At 37.3% G+C, this 26,999-nt stretch overlaps 1 protein-coding gene across 1 annotated transcript; it reads left to right on the top strand.

The window, feature by feature from the left end:
* Positions 1-2,465: 2,465 nt before the first annotated feature.
* On the top strand, positions 2,466-26,999 carry LOC139729936 (uncharacterized). The gene is made up of 16 exons (XM_071640857.1): positions 2,466-2,633; positions 5,139-5,227; positions 6,433-6,516; positions 8,022-8,122; positions 9,846-9,958; positions 11,020-11,174; positions 11,863-11,959; positions 13,201-13,356; positions 16,454-16,542; positions 17,119-17,202; positions 17,798-17,898; positions 18,671-18,783; positions 19,563-19,720; positions 21,955-22,051; positions 22,997-23,070; positions 26,559-26,999. The coding sequence occupies exons 1-16, from the start codon at positions 2,466-2,468 to the stop codon at positions 26,650-26,652; spliced, it is 1,773 nt and encodes a 590-aa protein (XP_071496958.1). The 3' UTR covers positions 26,653-26,999.

The raw sequence follows: 26,999 nt of genomic DNA on the forward strand, positions 1-26,999 counted from the left end.
CCTTATACCCATCAAGCTGAAGGGGTGGATGTGGGGTTCGGTGTAATAATGTCAGAGGTACCTGAAAATGGCAGAGGTAAAATTGGCAGAGGTATTATGACAGAGGTAAAAATGTCAGAGGTAAAAATGTCAATGGTAAAAATGGCAGAGGTAAAAATGGCAGAGATAAATAATTATGTCAGTGGTAAAAATTTCAGAGGTAAAGTTGTCAGTGGTCAAAATGCCAGAGATAAAAATGTCATTGATAAAAATTTAGTCGTAGAAATGCAAGAGGATGAGGTAAAAGTGACAGAGATTTTTTTCTTCATGTTTCTGACACCTTTCTCACAATACGCGCTTTTCGTGCCTTCTCCTGAAATAAAGCACGGGGGAGACCGGGGAGAAATGGGACACGGGGAGAAATATGGGACACTCATGTAACTTGAAAAATGCTTGACCAGTCAGCAATCAAATTATATCAGTAAAAAGATGAGCCTCAGTACACCTGAAAATGGACATATTAACCACTATACAGCTCTACAGGTATCTTGTCAGTAAAATATCAAACTTACTATAGATCTGGTACCAGGTAGGTCCTATACAGGGTACTATGTTAATAGGTATTTTGATATTATAGTGTGCAAACTTCTGAAAATAAAATTGCTTGATATTAACATGCAGGGATGAAAAATTGGCAGGGATCTTTTACTATTTGTATTTGTGCCCCCCCCCCCCCCCCTTTTCGGAATTCCTAGATCCGCCCCTGGGTACCATCATTCCACAGTAGGTAGCTGCTAACCTGTACATGTAGGCATACTGCTCCTTGCTTGTGGTTCGGCCAAGGCGTTCACTGACCTCCATCTTGTACTTCTCCCGTGCCACACTGCATGAGAGAGAATTTGAGTAATACGAGATTGACAAGTCCAACCACACACACAAAAAGAACTTTGACAATCATGCATTGTCATCAGTGCTACAAACTACCTCTGACTCACCAGAACCAAGAGGGAGACAGAAAAGGGGACAAAGAGAGAGAGAAATAATCCATGACTGTATTTGCCACATATTTCCTAATTACAGTATTTTGCATATTGGGACTTGTAAGACAATTTTGTAAGTGTTCGAAAACAACCGACAACTAGTTACAAAGAAAAATCTCATTAGGAGTCAAAATGAGTGAGATCAATAGAAATGCATGCAAATGAAATAAAGTTTTAGAGTGAGAACGGACCGAAATGTGTGAGTCTCACGCTCAATGCGTGAGAGTTGGCAGCCGTGACCTAGTTTGACAAAATATTCTTAAAGTTACAAGGAATCTTTCATGATGATGCAAAAATGTCCCATTTCTTCCCGGTCTCCCCTACACTTTCCTGCATTTTTTTTTCTCACGGATACCCTCTGCGTTTTAATGGAAAGGACCAAACCTCCCACCCAGCCCCCAACGTCCTTTAACTATTGCAAATGGAGCATGTACAAAAATTGTCCAGAATGAAAACTGTATTCCTTCATGACCAGTATTATAAATGATATTATGACTTTACGAAGAGAATGGTGTGTCACAGAAATAATTCTGACATACTTTTGTTGACCTTTTACCTCTTTCAAAATATGTAATTACGTATTCTATTATGAAAACAAAAATGGTTAAGCATAAAACTATAAGAAAACAAACAAATGTTCAGGTGGTGTTGGGCATTTTAGGGAGCAATAAGACACTAGTTTCAAGCAGTTGAATTACTAATGGTTAACAGCCTAACTTGTATCCATTTCCATCTGACGATTTGCATAGCCTCCATAAAGATGATGTGCTAAATGGATCATTTTGTTTATGATAATTGATTTATGAAGTGGTAAATAAGGCCTTTCTTTAAGCAAATGGGGTCAAATATTATGTATCTTTCTTACTGGCTAAAATAAATACCAAACTTAAAAATTTTCTCAACTAAATGTGCCATTTTTAGAATATTACCTATAGTGACAAAAATGTCCCACGCGTTACTTGTCCCACGCGTTACTATACCATCGTTTTAAAGTTAACCTTGAGAGAAAACAGAGAGATGAATATTAATGAATCATGTTGTTTTGTCAATAAGTAGATGTGTAACAAGTTATTTACAATGATTTTTTTAGTGTGACAAGTATTTTCACAATATTTGAGAAACAAAGTAAAAAGAGCCCTCTTTCTGGTCCCACGCATTACTTGAGAATAAAATAGCATAAATTAATTATGGAATGAATAATTCTCATTATTTCTGTTGTTTTGTGTGTAGATACCTACTACACGTATCTACCAGAAACAACCAAACAATTGAGCTTTCATAACTAACTGTGAAATATAGGGCTTAATTTGTTTGTGATGTCCCACGCGTTACTGAGTGCAAAATAGCTTGGACTTGCCCTTTATGTTTATGTTTTGTCACTCATTTCTGTATTTGGACCACAGTAAGACAGCTGATTTGTGACCCTGTATTTAGCGGCTCATCAATATGGCGGCCAAGACTGTCTCTTGCAGTGGACTGCTTGCTGTTGCGTACCTGCTTTCAATTTGCATAGGAGTCAGTGTTGATGCATCTCTGCGACTTGGAGCCTTCAATCTGAGAATATTTGGACAGAAAAAATTGGAAAATGATGCTGCTGTTGACACTATAGTAAAGGTAATTGTTTTTTTTTTTTTTAATCATGTGTTTTTTTTTACCCCACCGAAAGAGTTCGAGCAGGGGATTATGAAACAGGCTCCGTAGGACCTACGTGTGTGTGTCCGTGTGTGCGTCCGTGTGTGATCAAAATGTTCAATTTGCTACTTCTCTGTCATTTTTGAGCCAATTTTGATTCTGTTTGCTTTATATGATAGCACTACATGGGAGCTTTGAAACTTCTACACAGAATTTCAGTTGTGACCTTTGACCTTGACCTTTGACCTATATTACACATTTTGCTACAAAATGCTACTCCTTCGCCATTTCTTACCCGATTTCGATTCCGTTTGCTTTATGTGATGGCACTAGGTGAGGGCTTCAAAACTTGTACACAGAATTTGGACCTTTGACTTCTTTGACCTTTGACCTTGATTTTTTGACCTGTATTGTACATTTTGCTACAAAATGCTACTCCTTCGCCATTTCTAACCCGATTTCGATTCCGTTTGCTTTATGTGATGGCACTAGGTGAGGGCTTCAAAACTTCTACACAGAATTTTGACCTTTGACTTCTTTGACCTTGATTTTTTACCTATATTGTACATTGGCTACAAAATGCTACTCCTTCGCCATTTCTAACCCGATTTCGATTCCGTTTGCTTTATGTGATGGCACTAGGTGAGGGCTTCAAAACTTGTATACAGAATTTTGACCTTTGACTTCTTTGGCCTTTGACCTTGATTTTTGACCTGTATTGTACATTTTGCTACAAAATGCTACTCCTTCGCCATTTCTAATCCGATTTCGATTCCGTTTGCTTTATGTGATGGCACTAGGTGAGGGCTTCAAAACTTCTACACAGAATTTTGACCTTTGAATTCTTTGACCTTTGACCTTGATTTTTGACCTATATTGTACATTGGCTACAAAATGCTACCCCTTCGCCATTTCTAACCCGATTTCGATTCCGTTTGCTTTATGTGATGGCACTAGGTGAGGGCTTCAAAACTTCTACACAGAATTTTGGCCTTTGACTTCTTTGACCTTTGACCTTGATTTTTTACCTGTATTGTACATTTTGCTCCAAAATGCTACTTCCGGCGGGGACATATATTACGCACCGCATAATTTCTACTTTTCCTTGTTAGTATAGTTTCTCTGCATTTTACTCTTTCACAAGTCATATTTTCCCCTCAAAATCTCTATCATAACAACAGATCTACACAATTCATCTTTGAATCAACACTAGACTCATGTTTCCTGGAATTATATCAGCTATTGGTAGGCATTCCGTGCTACAAATTTACTGTGGATGTGTTTACAATAGGCAGGATCAACATAATGAATGAATTGGCTGAGTGCATTCAGAGTTCATTTTATGCAGCATTGTAATCATGAATGAGAATTTTCAGAGCTGGATAGAAACACTTTTCCCTGCTGCAGTGCTGGTGAAGTAGTATGTGCTTACATGTACCAGAAACTCTGACTTAGACCTTTTCCAAGTTCCAAATGTCAATTAATACTGGTAGTATACATGCAGTTGCATTGGTGTCCATTGATACTTCCTTCAGTGCAGAGAGCACTTGGTGAACAGTGTTACACTCTGTACTTGTTTCAAACTTGACATTATTTGATCTCCTTCCTGTTCTCAAGCTGCACTGTGTAACTACTGTATTTTCAGCAATTGGATTAGTGACCTTGTGTTCTATTTTTATACCACTGCCTAGCAAAGTCTGAAGGGGGAATATGTTATAGAGGAATCGGTGTGTAGTTGGCTGGGCGATCCATTGCAAGTGTTGTGGGTCAAGTACCTCTCCAGTTTTCAAGTGAATCAAAAGAAATTTTGACACACACGTTGAGCTTGAAGTAAAGTTACGAAAGGCACATTATTTTTCAACACTAGCAGAAGCTGCATTGGCATGGTAGAAGTGGCCCCAAAATCAGGTACATTGTATAAGTCATGGAGCTCAAGATACTTATCTAGTTTTTCAGTGATTGAAAATATTAGCACACATGAAAAACTTGATGTGAGGTTGTGCAAGACTAATTTGTCAGAAGTACTGGAAAATGCATTGCCATTGAAACAACACATTATGGCTCCCAAATCAGGAAAAAGCCCTGCAGATTGAAATTCTTCGCCAGTTTGTAAACAATTCAAAAGAAAGTTGGCACATGTTGGGATTGTGATGTCAAGTTATGCAGGACATGTTTTTCAGGAGTATGCAGTGGAAGTATGATGGCCTCAAAATCAAATCAGGAAGTAGCAAATACATTTATCCAGCTTTGAAGCAATTCAAAAGAAATTTGGCACTCCTGTGGCTTCATGGTGTAAAGAGGTACAAGGCATTGTCAGAGGATAATGGGAAATGTGTTGCAGTCAGTACAGAAGTGTTAGAGTGAGATATTATTAACTTTCGGTGATATTTCTAAGTTTGTTTGTTTGTTTTTTGTCAGACAAGACAGTAGTGTTCGATATTGATGTTTTCCAACACATGATGCGTTTTGAATTATTTCTTTCTTCAGATTATACTTCGCTATGATTTGGTCTTGCTGCAAGAGATCAGGGATAGCTCCGAGACAGCCATTGTCACTCTTCTCGACAGGGTTAACAGGTTGGTCATTCATGGGGATTCAATGTTCTTGTAGCCAAGAGGTCAAGGTCTGTTAGACTGTATTTTGTGCCTTGTCTGCCAAAATTAGCTTTTGGCACAAATGGGAGTATTGTGTGTGCAGTGTGCTTTCTTCTATTGTAAGATATGGATGCAAATATGCTGTAACACATTTGTGATGATAAGTACAGTAAGAGGACTTTGCATAGTTAAAGGAAACCAAAGCCCAAATATCAATGTGACTTGAGTGAAAGCAGCAAAATTAGTAGAACATATTAGTGAAAGTTTGAGGAAAATTGGACAGTCGATTCAAATGTTATATGAGTTTTTACAGTTTTGGTACTGTCGTTACTAGATAAGGAGACTGCTACAATTCACTATGTCATCATGGGCAACAATATAAAGAAAATGTAAGGAGAATTCCACAGCATTTAATCTTTTTTTTAATGAAAAGTTCACATTACATTGTATATCAACTTGTTACTGACATATGTTAAGCCAAGGGTAGTGGTATTCCCTCTGCTTCTGAATGACATAAGGCAAGTTTACTGTTCTGCTAGGAAAGGGAAAATATGTTGAATTTTCATATTCTCTTTGTATTGTCCATAGTGACGTCATTAAGTGTAGAAGTCTCCTGTAAACATATGGACTTACTCTTCACATGTTCATGTATCATAAGGATGACAGTAAAATTATCTATTCATATATTTGATACTGTAAAGCATAACAAATTTCTGCAGTTGTTAGGTGACATTAGTATTTCAATTTTGGGTTGATCATGAAGAGATTTCTGGAAACATGAGATTGCTACGAATCAAACGTGTTTCAGTTTTTCAGACGAAAAAGAAAGAGAAATGAAAGAAATGTTGCATCATAGTTTTAGTGCTCATAAGCCGATTTACATATATGTGTGTGTTTTTGTTTAGTTTAGTTTAGTTTTGTTTTGTTTTGGTCTAAGTTGTTTATCTTTCAAGCACTTACAAAAATTGTCTCACAAGTCCCAGTTAGCAAAACAGTGTAATTGCAAAATATGTGGCAAATACAGATCTTGATTATTTCGTACTCCCTTTGACCCCTTTTCTGTCTCTCTTTGGTTCTAGTGAATCAGAGATATGTAGCACTGATGACAATGCATGATTGTCAAAGTTCTTTTTGTGTGTGTGGTTGGACTTGTCAATCTCGTATTACTCAAATTCTCTCTCATGCAGTGTGGCACAGGAGAAGTACAAGATGGAGGTCAGTGAACGCCTTGGCCGAACCACAAGCAAGGAGCAGTATGCCTACATGTACAGGTTAGCAACTTCTTACTTTGGAATGATGGTACCCGTAACAGTCTTAAATGCTTGATTATTATGTTGTGTCATGCTCATCATGTATGTTTTTATGCACTGCGGTGTCACTCTTGAATGTAGGTCTGCATTCTCATTCAATTTCCATGTAGTTGACACTTGAAATTATATGGACTTCACTGTTCTGTTAGCCCAACCAGACGCCATGCATGTGGCATTTTCATGCGCCAGCATGATACAGCGACTGGGCTGTGTATTGTCACTGTTCTGTGTAATTATCAGCATTCCTATTTCTGCCCTGCTATCGAGTTGTCTTGGTATCTAATTTTCAGGACAGTGCATGATCCATTCCAGGAAAGGCAAGGACAATTCTTACATCTGCATGAATGTGACGCCATTTTAAGATCATTTATACCTGATCAAGACGAAATTATTTCATGAAAGCTGTACAAGATTACGTACAAATTGGATCAGGTGTCTGTTTCATAAACTCATCACAAAAATGCCTTTACATGTATATGAAGCTCAGAATGGTCAGATTTGCTCATATGTAGCTATGAGAGAATTTCAAAGAGAAGTAAAATACATTCCATGAAGTCTCACATAAGTGTGTTTTTCATGAGCGAAAAGTGTCTCATAAGACTTTCGTGACATAGACCCCAGGAAACTAGATATGCCCTTCATGTGTTAGCTGTTGCATGACATAAAGGATGATAAGCCGTATACCTTTAAAAGCGTAATATCAAGCTCACCATGCTTGAGCAAATAGGTAGCCCAAGTCAAGATAGTGTCATGGCCGTTATGTGTTAAAGATGGGCCATCCCTTTTGCATTCCTTCCCAAATAGCACAGAACATGATATATTCCACCAGAATGATAAGACTATTGTAAGGCTATAACATTTGTGTACCAGGCACAGTTGCATATACAGTCCTCCTGTGGTTGTATTATGATACTTATACTTCGAACAAAAGATATGCATGTTAAAGCTGTCAGAAAGGAAGAATTCACTAGCTTCTTTTACTTTGTTATCTATGGCAAATAACAACACACCACTTACATGAACTACATAAGTGCATCACACAGGTCTGTAAAACTAGACTAGTACAGTGTAGTTTAGATTTGTAATTTTTAGCGGTCAATTTAACTCAACAAATAAAGACCCTCTTGAGTTCAAAATTTATAGGAGGTTTCCAAATAGTGTTTTCTTCAATACCTAGGTTTTCTCACCAAATTTTCAAAAATTTGCATGCGAAAGGGATGATAATAATGTCTTTCAACCCCATGAGGGAATTTAGTTTTTGAGCAAACCAATTCTACATTCACTTTGCTAATGAATGTAATTTCTCGCTTGTTCATGTTTGTTTATTCAAAGAGTGCCATTTCTTGATTTTCTGTTGATGGTGCAACACCTAAGTGGCTACCAATGGTTGCTACACAGAGAACCACACTGTTTGCACTCTCAAGAACTGTTGCTCTTTTCCCCCTCCCCCTCCCCATCCTTTGCAGAAGCAACAAGGTGGAGCTAGTTTCTTCATACCTTGCCAGTGACTCAGACGATGTCTTTGAGAGGGAGCCATTTGTTGCATTGTTTCAGTCAAGCCTCACAGGTGAGTACTCTGCTTGTTTGTTTGTTTGTTTGTTTTTTTTTGCTGCACCAAAAGTGTGTCTTTCCTGAACCCCCTTTTTGTGCCTAGGAATAAACCTGTCACTTGTCAAGTTGTCCCCCTCCCCCCGGGATATTTACTATTCTACATTAAACATAATATGCATCTGAACACATAATACATCATTATATTTCAAATAAAATACTTTGAAAAACAGACAATGAAATATCGTGACTCAGACAATCATACAATACATATCAAGAGAACAGGTGTCTAAACAGCATTGTACTAACAGCATTAATTCTGGTGGCTCTGAAAAAACTTTTGACCACAATGTGAGTCAGAAGTGCACTTTGAATTTTGTCCTGCATTCTTTCCTGGCCCAGGGCATCTTCCAGTCTTCTCAAGTTAAAAGCAGTTATTAAAGACCTTGTACGAATTTGTTGCTAAGAGTGAGATGCATGATCCTATAGAAGCAAACTTCATTCACTCTAAAGAACACAAATAGCCCCATCAGCATATTCTTATATATGTGACCGTGCATCACAACACAAACAAAAAGTCGCACCCCCTGATTTTACATGAGGACTCAAAAAAGATGAAATGGGTCAACCGTGTCAATCTTGAGTTTTTCATATTTTCTGAAAGAGCTTTCCTTCTTCTACGTTATTCTTAATTTTGGGATCATAACATGAACGAGAAAGTGTGTTTTGAGCAGTTTTTCTACAACCCTTTTTGGGGGGAGAGTAGAATGATCAGCTACAGTATGTCTTAGAGGCCCCCTTTCATTTTGTGAAATCCTTTGCATACTCTTCACTTTCAAGTCTAACAACTTTAAAAAGGATAATGCTACTGCTTTGAAAGTTGACATTAATTATGGGCAGAATGTGTTAATAGAGCATGCTTAATTTCAGCTTAATCTGATAATCCCTTCATAGTTGTTGCTCCGGTTGTTTACATCCGGTGTTTTGTCCCTCTCATCACACAGCTAGCACGGCTTGGTAAAGATTAAGCGCTTGAATAGACCCTGTACTTCAGAGCCTCTTTTCTCAGTTCACACTTTCCCAGAGTGTGTGCTTTCTTTCTAGTATTTAGATGGGTTAGGGAAGTCCATTTGAATTGAGTTATGCATCATTTGAAAGCTTAAAGTCTGTTCTTTTAGATTCTGCCCTTCACTAAAAATCAAAGTCCGGCGACTTTTTGTTGGTTTTGTGATGCAGGGTAATATATGCATCAAAGCCTGTGCAAATCGGTAGAGGTCAACTCCAGTCAAGATTTTTTTGGCTGCGTTTGTGCTTTAACATAAAGTTTAGTGACAAAGCCATACACAATTCTCAAATATATCTGAGCCAGGCCAGCCTTCCCACCACATGGTGTGACCGTGCTGCCGGGGCCGTCAGTTCCAACTGTTAAGTACCCAGTATCAGGTTATGCCTCATTACAAAGTTGCATCAAGATTTTAGCAATTAACACTTGTGGTTTGTTATCCCAGGAATATGTCAGCTTACGTACACTTTGTTGTACAAGCAATGTGGCATCCAGTTTTACTTGTATTTTCAAAGAAATTGTTCATTTTTAGCTGTAACTGTGAGGGTTTGGTACAATCCTTCACTAGAATTTGTATGAGGTTACTCTATGCTCAAACAGCATGAACTGAAACAATGAACAAGAAGCGCAATAACGCAGATAACCACTGACCCTAGGAAATTTTTGCTGTGAAATGTAGCTGCTGAACGGTTTGCCGTAGTGGGAATCCACACCAGGCCAGATTCTGCGTGGGAAGAGATTGACCACCTTGTCCAGGTAGATGAGGATGTCCAGCAAAGGCTTAATGTGCAGGTAATGGTAATAAATCATGCTTGTGTCACATTTATATTGTCGCTGGGATGACAAGACCTTGTATATCAAATTTTGGTGAAAATGACTTTTTGGGATTAGTGGTCAGATAATCAATTTAAGTGATGTCCTGTACAAATCCTAGCTGTCTTACCCCCAAAATAAGCCACCACGGCATTTTAAAGGAAAGGCTATTCCATTTGATATATTGCTTTGGCTGCCATTCTTTTCTCTCTTTTTTTGTGCTTTCCTGAACATTTGACATTTTGTAGATATGAGGTCTTGCCACCCCAGTGAAGATATGCATACACACACTCACACACACATGTAAATGTATGTATATGTATATATTTGTATGTATGTATGTATTTATGTATTTATATATAGTTGTTTTTTTAGTCTTTCTTAATCGGTGTAAAAGAGGAATTATTTATTTACCATAAGTTTGTTGCAAGTGATTTCAGCAAATGCAAAAAATGACAAAACACATCGATGAAGTTGGGAGAAATCAAACAATATGTTCAAATTTATGAATTTTCAACTCTTCAATCAATGTGTCAGACTTTGCTGGATGAAAAGGCTACAACAATTCATGTCACAGTAGTTGAAGAGAAATGTTAAAGAGAGTTCCACAAGCTTTGATTTTCAATTGAAAAGGACACAATCCCTTGACATGATGTATGCGTAACTGATACCAGGTACATGTTGTGAATGGATGAATGAGGGTAAACTGAAAACTGGATATACGCAGGTTTCAAGAGTAATAAAAGACTTCAAAACCCTTCTGAATTTGGAGGAAAAAAATCAGAATTTTGACCATTCTGCACAATTGTTTCTATTGGAGTTTCCTATCTTTCTTGATAATCTTACTACTTGTGCACATTCCTATGGGAACTGTTCTTTCTTTCCTACTTATGAGCCAAATCATTCCTATTTTTCGGTCAGAAAAGTTGGGAGGTCTGTAATATGAATGAGTAGTTCCTTCCAGATTATTGTGCAGAATAGGCGCATGACTCTTCAGAAAGTGATTACCTCGAGAAAATGAATAAAAATTCAATCATTAGGATGTTATCATCACGGGGGACTTCAATGGTGACTGCAGCTTTGTTCCGAACTACCGCTGGGAGAGTGTTCGGCTGCGCACCAACCCCCGGTACCACTGGCTGCTGGGGGATGACGTGGACACCACCGTCTTCAACACTGACTGCGCCTACGACAGGTATAGAGAGACGTATGAGACCAAAATGAAATCATCAGCTTTAATTTTCGTGTTTGTGTGTGCATTTGTTTTAAATCAAGTAATAACTTTGCATTGTGTTAACCCTTAAGGCTTTTTGACACACACACTTGACCCCCCCCCCCCCTTTTTTGGGGGGTGGGGGTGGGGGTGGGGGGCGGGGTGGGGAAGGGGTGCAGGGGGATCTTACTGCCTCACTGTGAATCCAGAGGCCAGACACCTTTTGAGGCCTAGTAGACATTGTTTGTGTCCATGTCCATTTGTAACTTCTGTAAATGATAGTATATAAAGCTTGACTTTCTGCATCGTTCAATAAAAATCAAGTGTGCTAAGCATGTCTTCATACCTCTGCGTACATCCATTGTTAATATTAGCTCTCCTTGTCCAAGAAACTCTTTTTTTAAAGAAAACTTTTTTCCCCAGAACACCCCCCCCCCCCTCGAAGTATTATGGGGCATTTTCCACAAGTATTCCATCATTGTTTTATCAAGGGATAGAGGGCAGACATTGTTTATGCACTTTTATTATTATTATTGTTATGGGGTGTGGAAGAGGTAATCTGTGACTGGAAAAGAAAAGTGTACAGCAATGAATGTCCCTCCCTCACTCATTTATCTGTACATCAAACGTATGTATTGCATGTGTCCTTTGATTGACATCTTAAACCCAGATTTGTGATTGCCGGTGCCGGTCTTGAATCTGCCATCTTGCCCTGCTCGGCCACAGTCTTTAAGTTCGATGCGGAGTACGGTCTGAACCAAAGTCAGGTACAGTATGTATGTGTTTGTGTGTCTGTCTGTTTGTCTCAGTTTACAGCTGTGTGTGTGTATGTATGTGTGTCTGTTTGTCTCAGTTTATATCTGGGGGTGTGTGTATGTGTGTTTGCTTGTGTCAGTTTATATCTGTGTGTCTGTCTTTATGTCTGTCTGTCTGTTAAGTTTGTATCTGTGCCTGTAGTTGGAGGTAAAGAGGTTGTAGTATGTTTGCAGCTGTCATTCTGCCTCTGTACCTGTTGCCTCTTTAAACCTTTTCATTGAATTAAACATCAGGGGCGGATTTGGGAATTCCGTAAAGGGGGGGGGGGGGGGGGGGGGGGAATATTTCTGGTGCCACTTCCGGGTTTAATAAAGTGAAAAAAATAAACAAACAAACAAAACAGATGACCACTTACGGGTTTCTTCCGCTGACCCACAAAAAAAAAAGGCTCCCCCATGCAATTTTTGTGCACTTCCAGGTTTTATCGCCTGACAAACAAAATTAAAGGGTGCACCGATTTTCATTTTCTTCTTTTTATTTCTTTGAATCTAACAAAAATTAAAGGGGGGGGGGCGCCGCTCCCCAACCCCCCAGATCTGCCACTGAACATCTACAATTAATGTGATACATTCAGCCACTATTGTGATGTACAATGCATTGACAGCATACTTGAATGTTTGCCTCCTAACTTGCATAGTAAGAAGTAATCCAACAGATTTTCCAAACCTGGCAGTTGAATATGTAAGCAATCAGCATTCTACCACTAACAAATCTCTTTTTTTTTTTGTGGCAGGTTGATTGAAAAAGTCTTATGGTAAAAATAATAAGGTAAATCTCTGCTGGTGTGGCTATATGATGATATGATATTCAAATGCATGAAAAAGACACCTCAGCATGTAAAACTTTGTACTAAGAATTATGCACTTACTGTCAGGGTATATGAACAAAATATCACTGTACTAAAAAGCAGTTTACTGCTTGGTTTACTCTTATACATGTACATTACTGCCTATTTAGAATATTGAGTATAGTGGTGAGGTCCCTCACAGAGTTTCACATCTTTGCAGCATTTAGTGCTTATTTGCAACCTTAATTCATTATTTTTTTTCATAGCTCTATATTTAGACAATTTTAGAGACTCTAGCAGTATGTAGAACTTTGCAGCTCAGATTTTTTTTTTTTCCGAAATTGGAAACTGTGTAAACCAATACTTTTGATAATTTGGCGGTGTGACTGTTTGACTTTGGTTTAGGCAGTGGAAGTGAGTGACCACTACCCAATTGAGCTCACGTTCCTCCCCAGCGAGTTCAGGACGAGCAGGGAGTCCCTGTTCATCGGAGCTTTCAACATTCCTACATTTGGTGTGACCAAAGCTGGCAAGGACCATGTCATGGATATTCTGTCCAGGGTGAGAGGAACCTAGACCATTCAAACTTTAATTTTTGATATGTTTGTTTGCTTGATTGTTTGCACATGTATTAACCATGCCGGATATGTTTGTTTCAACCTAACTCCCAAAGTTTTGTGTGCAATCATATGTATTTGCAGATTATAGGTAATTATCTAGGGATCATTTTCAATAATCCTGTATGGTGATTGTACTTCTCACGATTCATCGACTATCATACCGGATACTAGTTACTACAGTGTATTTACTTTTATGCAAACTTTGTAAACTTAATGATGTTTTAAAGTGATGATTCAATACCGGTAATCAACTTTTTGTTCTCTTGGATATCATCTCTATGTGATATTCAAAGATGTAGATTTCTATGATGTGGATTTCTGCCCCAGTGTGCTAGAACACACAACTTTAAATAAAAGATACCAATGTTGCTGGCTTTTTCCTTTCAATCCTGATGTTTTGCAAGATCAGTTTTGTAGCAATGTAATTCTATTTGTGTTTTCTTTATATTGTTGCTTTGCTGTAGCATCACAAACTGTTTTAGTTTTTTGTCCATTGATGATGGCACATGGAGTTAACCAAAACTCTTGAAGTTATTACTTTTTTCCCCTCTTTATTTTTTTCATTTATTATTATTATTGTTATTATTGTTATTATTATTATTATTATTATTATTATTATTATTATTATTTTTATTGTTATTATTATTATTAATATTATTATTATTGTTATTATTATTATTATGATTATTATTATTATTATTATTGTTATTATTATTATTATTATTATTATTATTATTATTATTATACCCCCGCCAAACGAAGTTTGAAGGGGGTATATAGGAATCAGCGGACGGTCGGGCGGTCGGGCGGTCGGTCGGGCGGTCGGTCCGTTGCAAATCTTGCGTCGCGAACTACTTCCTCAGTTTTCAACCGATTCCCATAAAACTTGGCACAGATGTGTGCCTTGGGTTGTAGATGTGCAAGACATATTTTTTGACAGTACCCAAAAGTATGTTGCCATGGTAACGGCATATTATGGGCAAAAATGGGTACAAATCTTGCGTCGCGAACTCCTCCCACAGTTTTTGATCAATTTTTATGAAATTAGGTACAGATGTTCATCTGAATATGTTAATGTGCAAGACACATATTTCCGCAGTGGCAAAAAGTGCGTTGCCATGGTAACGGCATGTTATTGGTAAAATATAGGGCAAAATGCTTCATGGCAAAACTGCTTCATCAGTGTTCTTCCAATTCTCGTGGATTCATATTGAATGTTTGTCTTAGGATATAGGTCAGCATGACACATTTCTTGACAGTGACAAAAAGTATGTTGCCATGGTAACAGCTCACATATTATGAGCCAAAATGATGGAAAATTTTGTGTTGCAAACTACTTCCTCAGTTTTTGCCCAATTTCCATGAAACTTGGTACAGATGTGTGCCTTTGGTTGTAGATGTGCAAGACGCATTTTTTGACAGTACCCGAAAGTACGTTGCCATGGTAACGGCATATTAATGGCAGAAGATCAAGGAAAGATCTTGCGGATTTAACTACTTCCTCAGTTTTTTGACCAAAGCTTATGAAATGTTGTTTGGCGGGGGTATAACCAGTCGCTGTAGCGACATTTCTAGTTATTATTATTATTATTATTATTATTATTATTATTATTATTATTATTATTATTATTATTATTATTATTATTATTATTATTATTATTATTATTATTATTATTACTTGGATCCGCCCACAAAAGAAGCTTCCAAACAAAAATTCTTTCAATGTCATCAGCGGTCGATCATTGCTTACTTTCTGATATGACAAAAGACATTTGAATGCACCTTCCCCTAAACTGAACATCACTATAGTTTGATGTTTCATACAATATCGTTTGCTTATCATATCAATTAGTAACGTGGAAACATGCAATTTATGCAATAGTGAGTTTAAAGGGTGTATGAAGGTTAATTCCAATGTCTTTTTTTGTTAGTAGTTTATCAGTAGCATTAATAGACAGATGACAGACTCTTTGCTTAGAAGCTTTTGTGAGCAGATCCAAGTACCGTCTCTGAAAGAAAAAATGTAGCAGAAAAATATTTTGAAATAAGTTGCAAATATTTGAATTTTTTAACTAACGATCATGGCAGTATAAGTCCGCACAAGTTAACATGCGTTTCATATTGCATAGGCCCTTTATCATGTTTGATTTGACTTAAATGATTTTATTTATTCACAAAATGCATACACATAATGCACAAATAATATAGATAGTTTGCAAGGAATATGTCATATATATATTTGTGTGGATCGTCATAAGCTATTTAAAGCTTGTCTGGGACGTCATATAGGCAGCCGGCAGGAAGGTAGATAGACACTAATAAATAAATAGATTAATAGGCACTGCTAGACAGATTATGCAGTTGGGTGAAGTTCTTATGTATCTAGGTAAGAAACACCGAAAATCACATGATCTTGTATATTCTTACGACAGAGCAAAAGAAGGTATGTACACACACAGTATGAAATGTGAAGGTAGAGGCGTTTGTTGTCATGTAGATGACTATTCAGACGACTGGAAAAATAATCAGTATCAATAATTAGACAGACAATTGAAACGACAGACAAATAGATACATAGACAGATAGTGATATGCGCGCGTATATGGAAGAAGACAAGAAATACCAAGATAAAATCTAGAGAGAAGAGTATTTATGAGAGAGAGAGACAAACAAACTTTTTTAACGTAAACACATTTTGATGATGAAATTTGTGGGTGTTGAGCGGAGTTTCAATTGTACGTGTCCTTCAACTTTGTGATGTATTGCCGCCAAATGTTTTTCCCAGTCATAATCACATCGCACTATCAAATCTGTCAAAGTTAAGCAGAAGCACTCTCATTAATTTCGACTCTTAAGTGGATTTCTTTTCTTCTTTTTCTTTTTCTCAGCCTTCACTAATGCTGTACAAATAATATTTCTGGATTCAATGAACCCGTATGTCTATTAAAGGTCAATTTCCCTTCATCAGTACTATTTTTGGGCTGTGTTGATGACAACAACACCAATTTTTTTTCCCCCCCTGATCTATTGCGTCACAGATTGTGAAGCGCTATGACCTCATATTGATCCAAGGCATTCGTGACCAATCTGGTGGTGCCATTGAACAGTTGCTGGACTGGTGTAACAGGTTGGTCCATGATTATGAGTTCTCTATTGTATGAGTGCATCAAGCACTAACTATGCAACCTTGAACCCCAGCAATCCCTCCATTTACAAAGAAAGTAATTGAATACTTGCATGTAAAAACGGCCCAAGTTCAAATTGGGCTGCCGTCTTTGGAGACCCCTTTCAAATGAATGCAAATATAGATGATCATTCAAGTGACTCTTTGACATTTCAATTTGTATACATAACATTCTCTGACTGAAAAATTTAAAAATTTGGGTTTTTTTTTCTTCTGAATTTTCTGTAATGGACTTGGGTTGTTCTTATGTTCATTTATTCAGTTATCAACCTCAATTCATCCTAAGAAAAGAGACAAAAGCAAACAGCAAGAATGTTGCAACTATGAAAGATTTATTGCACCCATATGCAAACACATCACCCTATAGTAGAATTTGTTCCATGTTTTGTTTGTTTTTTGCTTTGTTTATAGTGCTATGCAATCAAAGTGAGAGCAAACTCTGGTGTTTCGCTAGTGACAACAGCCATAGCAGAATGTCATGTGCATGTGATAGTCACACTATTATATGTGTTCTTCTAGGGACAACACTGATGCCTTTCAGAGTATTGTTAGTGAGCGCGTTGGACCATCAAGGAGGATGCAACAGTATGCTTACTTCTACAGGTAATGCTCAAATTGCTTTAATATCTCTCTGAAGAATTGCTGAGAAGCTAGGACATTTTCTTCATGAGGGCTTCTATTAAGTGAGGGCTTCTGAAATGTTCAGACATTCAATGCAGTTGCATATTTCTTATCTTCCAATGATTTCATTTTGAATATCTATTCATAATTCCTGTGAAACAAATTCTTTTTCTGTCACAACTTGCCTTTCATGAATATGTTTCAGACAGTCAATACTTGCTATTGCAGTAACTGTCATGATGTACAGTGGATGATCAAATGATTTGTCATTTAGGTTGTTATACCAAGAATTCAGAAAGGTGAACGAACATGAAACATTCATTTATTTATTTTTTTTATTTTTTATTTTTTTTTTGGGGGGGGGAGAAATTTTAAAACCTGCAGTCAGTATACAGAAACAATGTTTGAACAGTTTCTGTTGAAGCAAGAGCTTTCGACAAAGAAGAGATTCTCTTTGGTTGAAAAGAAGTAAAAGAAGAGATTCTCTTTGGTTGAAAAGAAGTATTGTCATGCAATAGTGATTTTTGTGATTCAGGTTGTCGATGTCAATGTTGTTTGGCATTCTTTACCTCCACAGACCCAGCCAAGTGGAACTCATCAGCAGTGCCGTCTATGACGACACCGCCGATGTCTTCCAGAGAGAACCCTTCATGGCCCACTTCAGATCCAGGAATTCTTGTAAGTTTATCCCCATTCTGACATCATGCTGAAGATTAGGATGTGAAAGGGTTCCACAAATGTTTTCATCGCTTTTTACCTTCTAAGAAGTATGTCGTCCCTTGGTCGACAACACCTCGTATCTCAGTTGGCAGATATTAAAAAATCTAACTCAATTTTGTAAAGCAAGAAATACTGATTTTAGTTAGAAAACTCTGCAGTTAGTTATGTAATCCAAAACAATGTTTCTACATTATTTGATGCCAATGCTGATGTTATTTTGCAAAATTGTTGCAAAAATGAAACAGTTTTTTCACTTGCCTTAAAATTCGTGATTTTTTAGGTGCAATGCCAGATGAAGAAAAAAAAGCTGAAGCGCTTCAAAATAGTTCTAAGTTGGGAGTTAGGAATAGAAACAACTAATGTAAAAATGTTTAGTAGTATAGTCAATGTTGAATATTGCTAAATATACAAAATGTGAACAATCGTTTCGAGAATAAACCATCTTCAGTTACGGTTTATTGAGTTAATTAGTGATATGTCCTTATATTTACAGCTTTATTGCCAAATTTTATATGGTAGGATGTTTTGTGAAGCACATGAACTATACTTATGGATCAAATGTGATAATTCAAACATTTTTTTTTTAATCACTGCTGCCGAATAGTAAACAGTGGCATAAGCATCTCCTTGATTTTGATGTGTGAATAGTGGCATCCTTGCATACAAGGGTTTGCTGAGGTGAGGGAAAGATGCCCTCTGAATTTTTCATATGGTCTTCTCGTTGATTCAGACTTGAAGGACTTTGTCATTGCTGGGCTTGAAAGCTCTTCAAGCCAAGCTCCAGAGGAGATAGATGCACTGGTGGACACTGTCTCTGCTATTAGACAGCAGTATGGCACAGAGGTGAGAAAAATATTGTCTTCTTGAGTCCAAAAGGATCCAACTCTAGTCATTGGCATATACCAAGTATATATGAATCTATTCTACAATCTGTCAATTTACCTATGGATGCACACTTCTATCTTTCTGTTTCATGCTTTGTCTCATCTCTCTTTTGTTTGTTTGTTTATTTCATTTCCATCTAAGAAGATGGCTGGATAGCCCGTATTCAGCTTCACTAGCTGGTCTTCCATGGGGTCCATTTGGATGTATGGCGGGACCACTTCACCGGGTTAAACACCCTGTTTTTTGCGATGAATAAATGAAGCAGGGTCTTTTACATGCATGAGTTGTGACTCTCTCACACATGGTACCACCATTTTATGTCCTATCCGAGGGACAGAGTGTTTTACCTCTTACTAGAGGGGACAGTATGATTACACACAACATTGCTCAGTGGAAGCCAGGAATCGAACCGGGGTCCTTTGGATTGCAAAGCGGAACAACTGAGCTAACTCACCGCACTTCTGATCAGCTTTCATTTTTTATCGCACATACTCCATATTAAAGTGTCCATATCAAATACAAGAGTTGAAGTTCCCTGTAAAGAAGCCCACCTGGAATATATTGTTTGGAAATATCCAGTTGACATTGTAAAATAGAGCATGAAAGATACTATCAAAAGAGAGAAGGAATAAAGAGAAATGAGCAGAGAAGAAATTGATATGGGGGGGGGAGGGAAGAAGTGATCATTAGATCACTTCAAATATGACATCTCTCTATTCCGCTTTGGCATTTGCTAGAATGTGATGTTTGTGGGAGACCTAGCCGCAGACTGTGCATACGTGCCAAACAGCCGCTGGGAGGATATTCGTCTGAAGACTGACAGCCGATTCTGTTGGCTCGTCGATGACGACGCAGACACCACGGTGACTGACAACACGGACTGTGCCTACGACAGGTAAGGGTTTCTCCAACTTTGTGCAAATTTACGTCAGGCGCTCTTCTCTGTTCCTGCTAGAATATGTTTTTCAGCAATTTGTGCAGTTACTACAAATGTTGTTTAGTATGGACGAGAGATATGTGCCTTTCCATTGCCACACATCTTATAACTCTAGACATCTGATGGGTCAACTATCATTATCAGTGTTACTAGGGAAAGCATGAGAGGGTTGTATCCCCTCGTTCTGCATCAATATTTGGGTTTGACAATGCCCGTGGACCCAACGAGAGTGGTCAAAGCTCTTTATATAACGCCTAAAAAGATCCTTGTCATATGATTGGTTGTTTGACATTGATCATTCAGCCCATTTCACTATGACATCATCATCCGTGCAAATGTGGCTCCATTTATCGTGCAATTTTGGATCCATTCGATTTGCTCCATTGCACGCTCGCTGAGAGCCCGGCACACTATGCGTGTAAAACGCTTGCGTTTGCAGTGTGTAAGGTTATGCGACAGCGCACTAGCATAAAGCGCTCAGTGAGCACTCGCATGATTTCAGATTCTCTCTTGTTTCTAAATTGATAAAACATCAAATGACGAGGATCTATTTTAGGCGTTATATAAAACAAAGAATAAATGTTTTTCATTCGTGTAATGGACAGAATATTTCATTCGGTGAAATATGAAATGTTTGATCTATTCACTCGTTGAATGGATCGTTACATCTCTCACCTCATGAAATATTCTGTCCATTGCACTCATAAACATTCATTATTTGTATACTGGTGTGGATTCATTTGACACAACATTTCAATAGTTTCTGATTCTGTGTGACTCTAAATGGTAAAGCCCTTGCACTCAGTTTTCAGATTTCACAGTTAAAACTAGAAAAAGCACTCGGAGAGTGCAGACCTCTGCCATGCAGCTCATTTCCTCCCATACGCGCATGCTGAAAGTCGCCCAATATGCCTGTAGCCACATTCATGCAAACAAAATAATGGGATAACAATCTCGATCCAGATCTTGAGATTTGTGGAAGTGTGAATCCTGCTAATAATGAAGAAGCCTTGTGTTTACCTCATCAGCTTCCTGCAGCACAGTGCCTGGAGCAGAGCACCTGCTTTAGTGGGCATATGCAAACCTCAAATATGTGCACCTTGAACTTCCAAGTTCATTGACCCTATTTGCCAAAAGATTAAAAATCCTTCAAAAATTCATGAAAATTCCCAGATCACTAGTGAAATTTAATCATCTGTTCCTTGCATCATCATCAACTTTTCCTGCAAGTTTCATACAAATCCGTTCCCATTTTTTGGAGTTATTTTGAGTTATTTTGCAAACAAACGAACATATCATCGCCAACAAAATCTCCTTGGTGATGTAATAACAAAGATTAATAATTCGTGTTTATGTTTCTGAAATTCCTACTGATTATCACAGGCTTTCAAGTGGCCCTACTTTTCCTACTTTTTCCTACTTTTTTACTGCTGTCCCTACTTTTCCTACTTTTTTGCTCAAAATCCTACTTTTTCCTACTTTTTTGGTGAAAAACCCCGCAAAAAAAAAGTGTGCAAGGCTACTTGAATAATTTATATTCAGAAATGATGAGTAGACTCTAGTTGCAGATTCTTACTGGTGGGGAGAGCCTCTTCAGCATGAAAGAGGGATAACACACACCAATCAACCACAAGACTGCTGCCAGCCTCAGCTTTTGCTCCTGTGCAGATGTGATTGATCCCACTGATATTGCAGCCTAGGACTTGGAGCAGTGCTCAATCAGCTCTCATCATCGCTCAAAATTACCAGGCTCTCCCAGGAGCAAAAGTGAGGCTGAGGCAGCAGGGTTGTGAGTACAAATTAAGTACATGTAACATCAAGAGTTCTGGTGAGTATCGACGAAAACTACTCCAAAAAGCCTGCACATGTCCTGACTTATTCCTACTTTTTTTTCTTTAATGCCCTACTTTTTCCCTCTTATGTCCCTACTTTTTCCTACTTTTTTAGAGATTTTGTTCCTACTTTATTCCTACTTTTTTACATTATCCCGCTTGAAAGCCTGTTATCATATGATGATGTGGTCTCTCTCCTTGTGAATGGTTAGCCAAAGATACTTTCTTCTCGTCTTAGATTCCATACCTAATGACTTACAAGAGTTGTACTCATTTAGAAAAACCTTGGATTTACCATGCCATCTTTCAGTTGCTCTGAAGTCCTTATATTATTTTTGTTGCATGATCTCTTCATACCAGAATTGTTATTACTGGGGATGAGTTCAAGAGAGGTGTGCTCCCACATTCTGCCTCAGTGTTTCGGTTCGACCAGGCCTACGGACTCAACCAGACTGTTGTAAGACCATAATCATTGAATGTTTTGCATCTGTTTAAGGGGAATTCCAGAGCAGTTGATAATTAGTGTGATGGAAAAAGAAGAAAACTTTATAAGCACAACCATGAAGATTTGATCAACATTGTATAATAAATTAAGGAAGTTTTGAAATTATGAAGTTTTGCTGATTTTTCGCAAAGCACATTTCTTGAACAGTCAATATGAATATGCAAATGAGTGAGATGATGATGTCATCACCTCATAACTTGCCATATAGTGTGTAAACATAATCTGGAAATTTCCTCTCTTTTTTTCAAATGCAATTATGTGCAAGTCTTACACCCCAGGTGATATATCTGAGTGATCATAACTGTGAAGTGTGTCACACTTTTACAGCAAAAAATATGAATTTTTATCGTTTTTTTTTTTTTTTTTTTTTAACATGATCAATGGAAGATTGTGAGGTGATGGCATCATCAGCTAATATATTTTTACATTCTCATCAACTGTTCCAGAACTGTTCTGCAAAAATTGCAGAACTTTATGTTTTCATAACTTCCCTAATTTCTATCTGATTTTGATCAAATTTTCATGCTTGTGCTTTTACAATTTTAATCTTTCATTTCAGACTAGATTTAAGTGGTCTGGAATTTCCCCTTAACTTACAATTTTATGTGTCCCAATTTTATGTGTCCATGAATACTGCCACTGTTGTGCCCAGTGTTTTTTGAGCTGTAAACCAGAATCTAACTGGTGGGCATACTAAGTTTTTACATTGGCATTGGTTCACTGCCCCAATATCACAAGTACAGGATAAAAAAAAAGAGAATTTCCTGTGCTATGGTGGCTTAGAAATGAATGACAGGTATGCTAGTTGTCTTAGATCGTATGTCTCGAGTTATGTTTTCTCATCACACGCTGATATGATTGTTCATCAGACTGTAAACATTTTCTGGCTCATGACAGGCAATGGCCGTCAGCTCTCATTACCCTGTGGAGGTTCGCCTCAGAACACTGGACTCGGACGTTGGGTACACCAGGTATGATGATATTCTTTCATTACTATTTGCATGAATTCAAAACAAAAAGAAAAATCAGCACTCCGGCACTGCTAATCATAATTTCTTATGAAAATCTAAGTACAGTATCATATTTGCTTTATCATTTTCCCCTCATCAGTTCCTTTCATTTTTTTCTTTTCTTTTTTTGCAACCACCATTTATTTTTCAAGTTCTTAACTTCATTCATCCCAGCAATTTCCTGCTCTTTTCATGTTATCACTTTACCCATACATGCACTTCATTGTCCTCTGGTGATTTAATCCATCAATCCTGGATTGCTGAATATCATTACATTTGCATGAATGAATATTCATTCATATCCTATATGTGGGACAGAGTAGATTGAACGAGTAGAATTCATTCATTTTGCGCCAATGAGAAAAAGTGCACCGATGTCCTGCTTTGAGACAGAAATCGTAACTTTAATTTTTCCTAACTGTATTGCCAGTTTTAAGGATCAATTCCTAATCTAATGACCTGGAACCTTTCTATAATTGTCCAACAAAAATGAACAATGGTAACTGACAAACTTAGGACTCCAAAGAAAGAGACATTTTCTTCAATGTAGAATTCTAGCAATGAATTACATAAAAACTTAACTTTAGATTTAATGAGTAAAATCATTTTCCCTCTCTTGGCTTCTGCTTCACATTTATCTCAGAATGACTTAGAATTCCACGAATAAATCAATCTCTCTTCATGAGAGCAACAGCTGTTTCTCATTTGGATGAGTTTTGTGCTGTTAGGAAAAGCAAGTCTCTTGCAATCAGTGCAGTATGCTGTTGTTATTTTTTTAGCATGCTTAAGAAAACTTGTGAGCAGCGTTTCTAGGCTAACAAAAACTTTTGATATCTTGTGAGCACTATGTATAACCAAAAAAAAAAAAAAAGCTGACCAGTCAAATACTCTTGGTAAAAGAGGGCTAACGTGAGTGGAGTGCAGTACCCCCACATTCAAAATTGACTTACACAATTGTAGTAAAAACCAGCAGTGTAGGAAAAGTCATATCAAAATATGAGGTAGAATGAGAAAAGTCAGGGGTTTTAAAGTTTGATGCATGTTTTTACAGAACGGTGCTCCCAGTGATCAACTGTTGCTTAAAGTTTAAGATCACATAATTTCCATATTTTATGTCATATTTTAGTGAAGTTTCAATTCTTCTCCATGTTTACTGTCCTTGTTGGAGTCAACTTAATTATGGAGTGGTACTGCATATAATTGTAGCAGAAGCATTAATATCATAAGTACAAAAGCTTCATTCAAGCCTAATTTCTGCAAAAGGTGTTTATTTCGTTCCTATTTTGGCTAATCAAATGTTGAATTTCTGCAGAAGGTGTTTATTTTGCTCCTATTTTGGCTAGTCAAATGTTTACTTTTGTTCATTCGCATGCTTTAAAAAGGAAACAAGAGTTGTAAGAACGTGGCCCTTCAGTATACTGGACATCACTTATGAAAGTGAGTTTGACAACCGTTTGTGGTGTGGGTGCTTTTGTTTTTGTTTTTGCTTTACTTTAGGTTTGGTTGATTTTTGCCTGGAAATAAAATTGTTGCACAGTCAATGCATTATTCATGGAATGTGTAAATGCACAGCTACATACTTGTTATGCATGATATTTACGACTTTATGTATGTGGAAATCATTAAGTTCATGTTTCATGGTTACAAGGAGATGATGCTTACATGTATGTAGGGTGGTAATAAATGTATGGTGAGATAAATAGATAGGTAAATAGATAGATACGTTAAAAGTAGATATTTTTGCGCGACTAATTTTTCGTGCTCAGCCAGGTAAAGAGAGTTTCATGTGTTTTTAATTCCACGGAAACAAGACATTAAAGGACAAGTTCACCTTCATAAACATAAAGATTGAGAGAATGCAACAATATTAGTAGAACACATCAGTGCAAGTTTGAGGAAAATTGGACAATCGATGCAAAAGTTATGAATTTTTAAAATTTTTGTGTTGGAACCGCTGGATGAGGAGACTACTACAGCTTGTGAGTCATATGCGTACAACAGTATAAAGAAAATGTAAAGAAAATTCAACATATTTTCACTTTTTTCGCATAATAAAAGAGCACTTGACTTGCCTCTTTCAAAAGGCAGGGGGAATAATATTACCCATAACATTAGTCGGTAACAAGTCGGACGAATGTGTACTTTTTTCAAAAGATGAAATTTTGTGAAATTCTCTTTATATTTTCCTTATATTGTTGTATGCATGTGACATCTAAGTTATTCACACACTGCAGTAGTCTTCTCATCCAGCGGTTACTGCACAAAAACTTCAAAAATTCATAACTTTTGAACGGATTGTCCGATTTTCCTCAAACTTTAAATGATGTGTTCTACTAATGTTGCTACATTCTCTCAATCCTTATGTTTATGAAGGTGAACTTGTCCTTTAACTACTGGAACATATGGCAAGCAAAAATGTTTAATAGCATGCTCTTATTTTCGTGCTAGCTTCTGGTTGCGCGAAATGCACGAAAATTTCAACACTTTCCACAAATTTCAAAATTTCAAACAAATTTCCACTTTTACAGTAGATCTAGATAGATAGATAGATAGATGGATGGATAATAAGAGAGAGAGAGAAATAAGTGGATGGATTGATAAATAAATTGATGGATAGCTAGAAAAAAATCAATATCATGAATGTCTGTGGGATAAGTCCTAAATTCAATGTCTAAGAATACCTTGAAACTGATTTTTGTTTTTCAATAAACTTGTCACTTTAGGATGTTGAATTGACCTAGTGTCTTTAACTGTCCAATCTTCTCCACACTTCCCTGTAGGTCAACTTAAAAACTATTTTCATAAAACTACATTAGTACGATATTATATCTAGCTGACCATACTGTTTTGAAATAAAATTTGACATATCGTGTTTCACAAGAAATCTTAAGACTCTGGTGAATTCTGAGATGCCCATATCTCTGAAGTGGATAGTTGGCAACATAAAATTATCACACTTGCTCGACTACCTCTCACATAACCCTACTTATCTAGTGATGATATGTACAGCTCTTCATATGACGGCCATATAAATTAAGTTTTCAAAGTCAACAGGGAGAAGCAAAGTTTGTTCGTATTGGGCACAAAGTGCATTGATATTATCTTGCTGCATCAGATAATATTCATATCATCCACTAATGCACTTCATCTTTAATAAAAGGCCATGTTATGTTTTGTTTTGTTTTCTTATTACCCTGTTGAGGATGAGTCCCAAGTATACTTGGGCAGGTCTCTGTGGGAAATGCATGCTGTAGCAAAATCACCCCATCCTCAAAGGGTTAAGGCAATTTTAAAACAAATGAAAAAGTAGTTTTCGCTCTCCTGGAGGAATTAGATACACTCAAATTACCTTGCCATAGAAGACAGGTACAACTGAGTTTTTGTTTTTGTTTTTGCTGCAAGCACTTGAAAGCAAACTTTCCCATGTTCCTCATTTTTTGTCCGTGAAGAATACCTACGACTACCTCAAGAGGGCGTGCTACACATCAGGTTGGTGAATTTTTGGTGAACAGCATTACTACAGTCATGGCATTCATCATTTGAAGAGGAGTGGGTCAGAGGCATTTTGTGTGAATGAAGTCACCATCATCAAAGTGGTCTTTCATCAAAGTCTTTCGCCTAATGTAGGGGAAAAAATAAAGATAGCCAAAGAATACATAGAATCCAAAAAACCCACGTTGGATGGTAGGTATGGCTATCCAATGGAGTCTTGTAATACGATTGTATGTCTTCAAAAGTTTCAAGGGAGCCAGGATAAAGAAACGAATGTGCAGATTAAACGACATCCAGGTTTCAGCAAGGAAATATGATGAGTGACTGTCATGGATGCTTATTGACAGTGTTCATACCAAATTTGCATTTTCAAAGGTTCTCTCTGTGATGCAACCATG

This window comes from Diadema antillarum, unplaced genomic scaffold (genome assembly GCF_040938485.1).
Source record: "Diadema antillarum isolate AM-2024a unplaced genomic scaffold, OU_Dant_1.0 seq00000271_RagTag, whole genome shotgun sequence".
NCBI classification, from domain to species: domain Eukaryota; kingdom Metazoa; phylum Echinodermata; class Echinoidea; order Diadematoida; family Diadematidae; genus Diadema; species Diadema antillarum.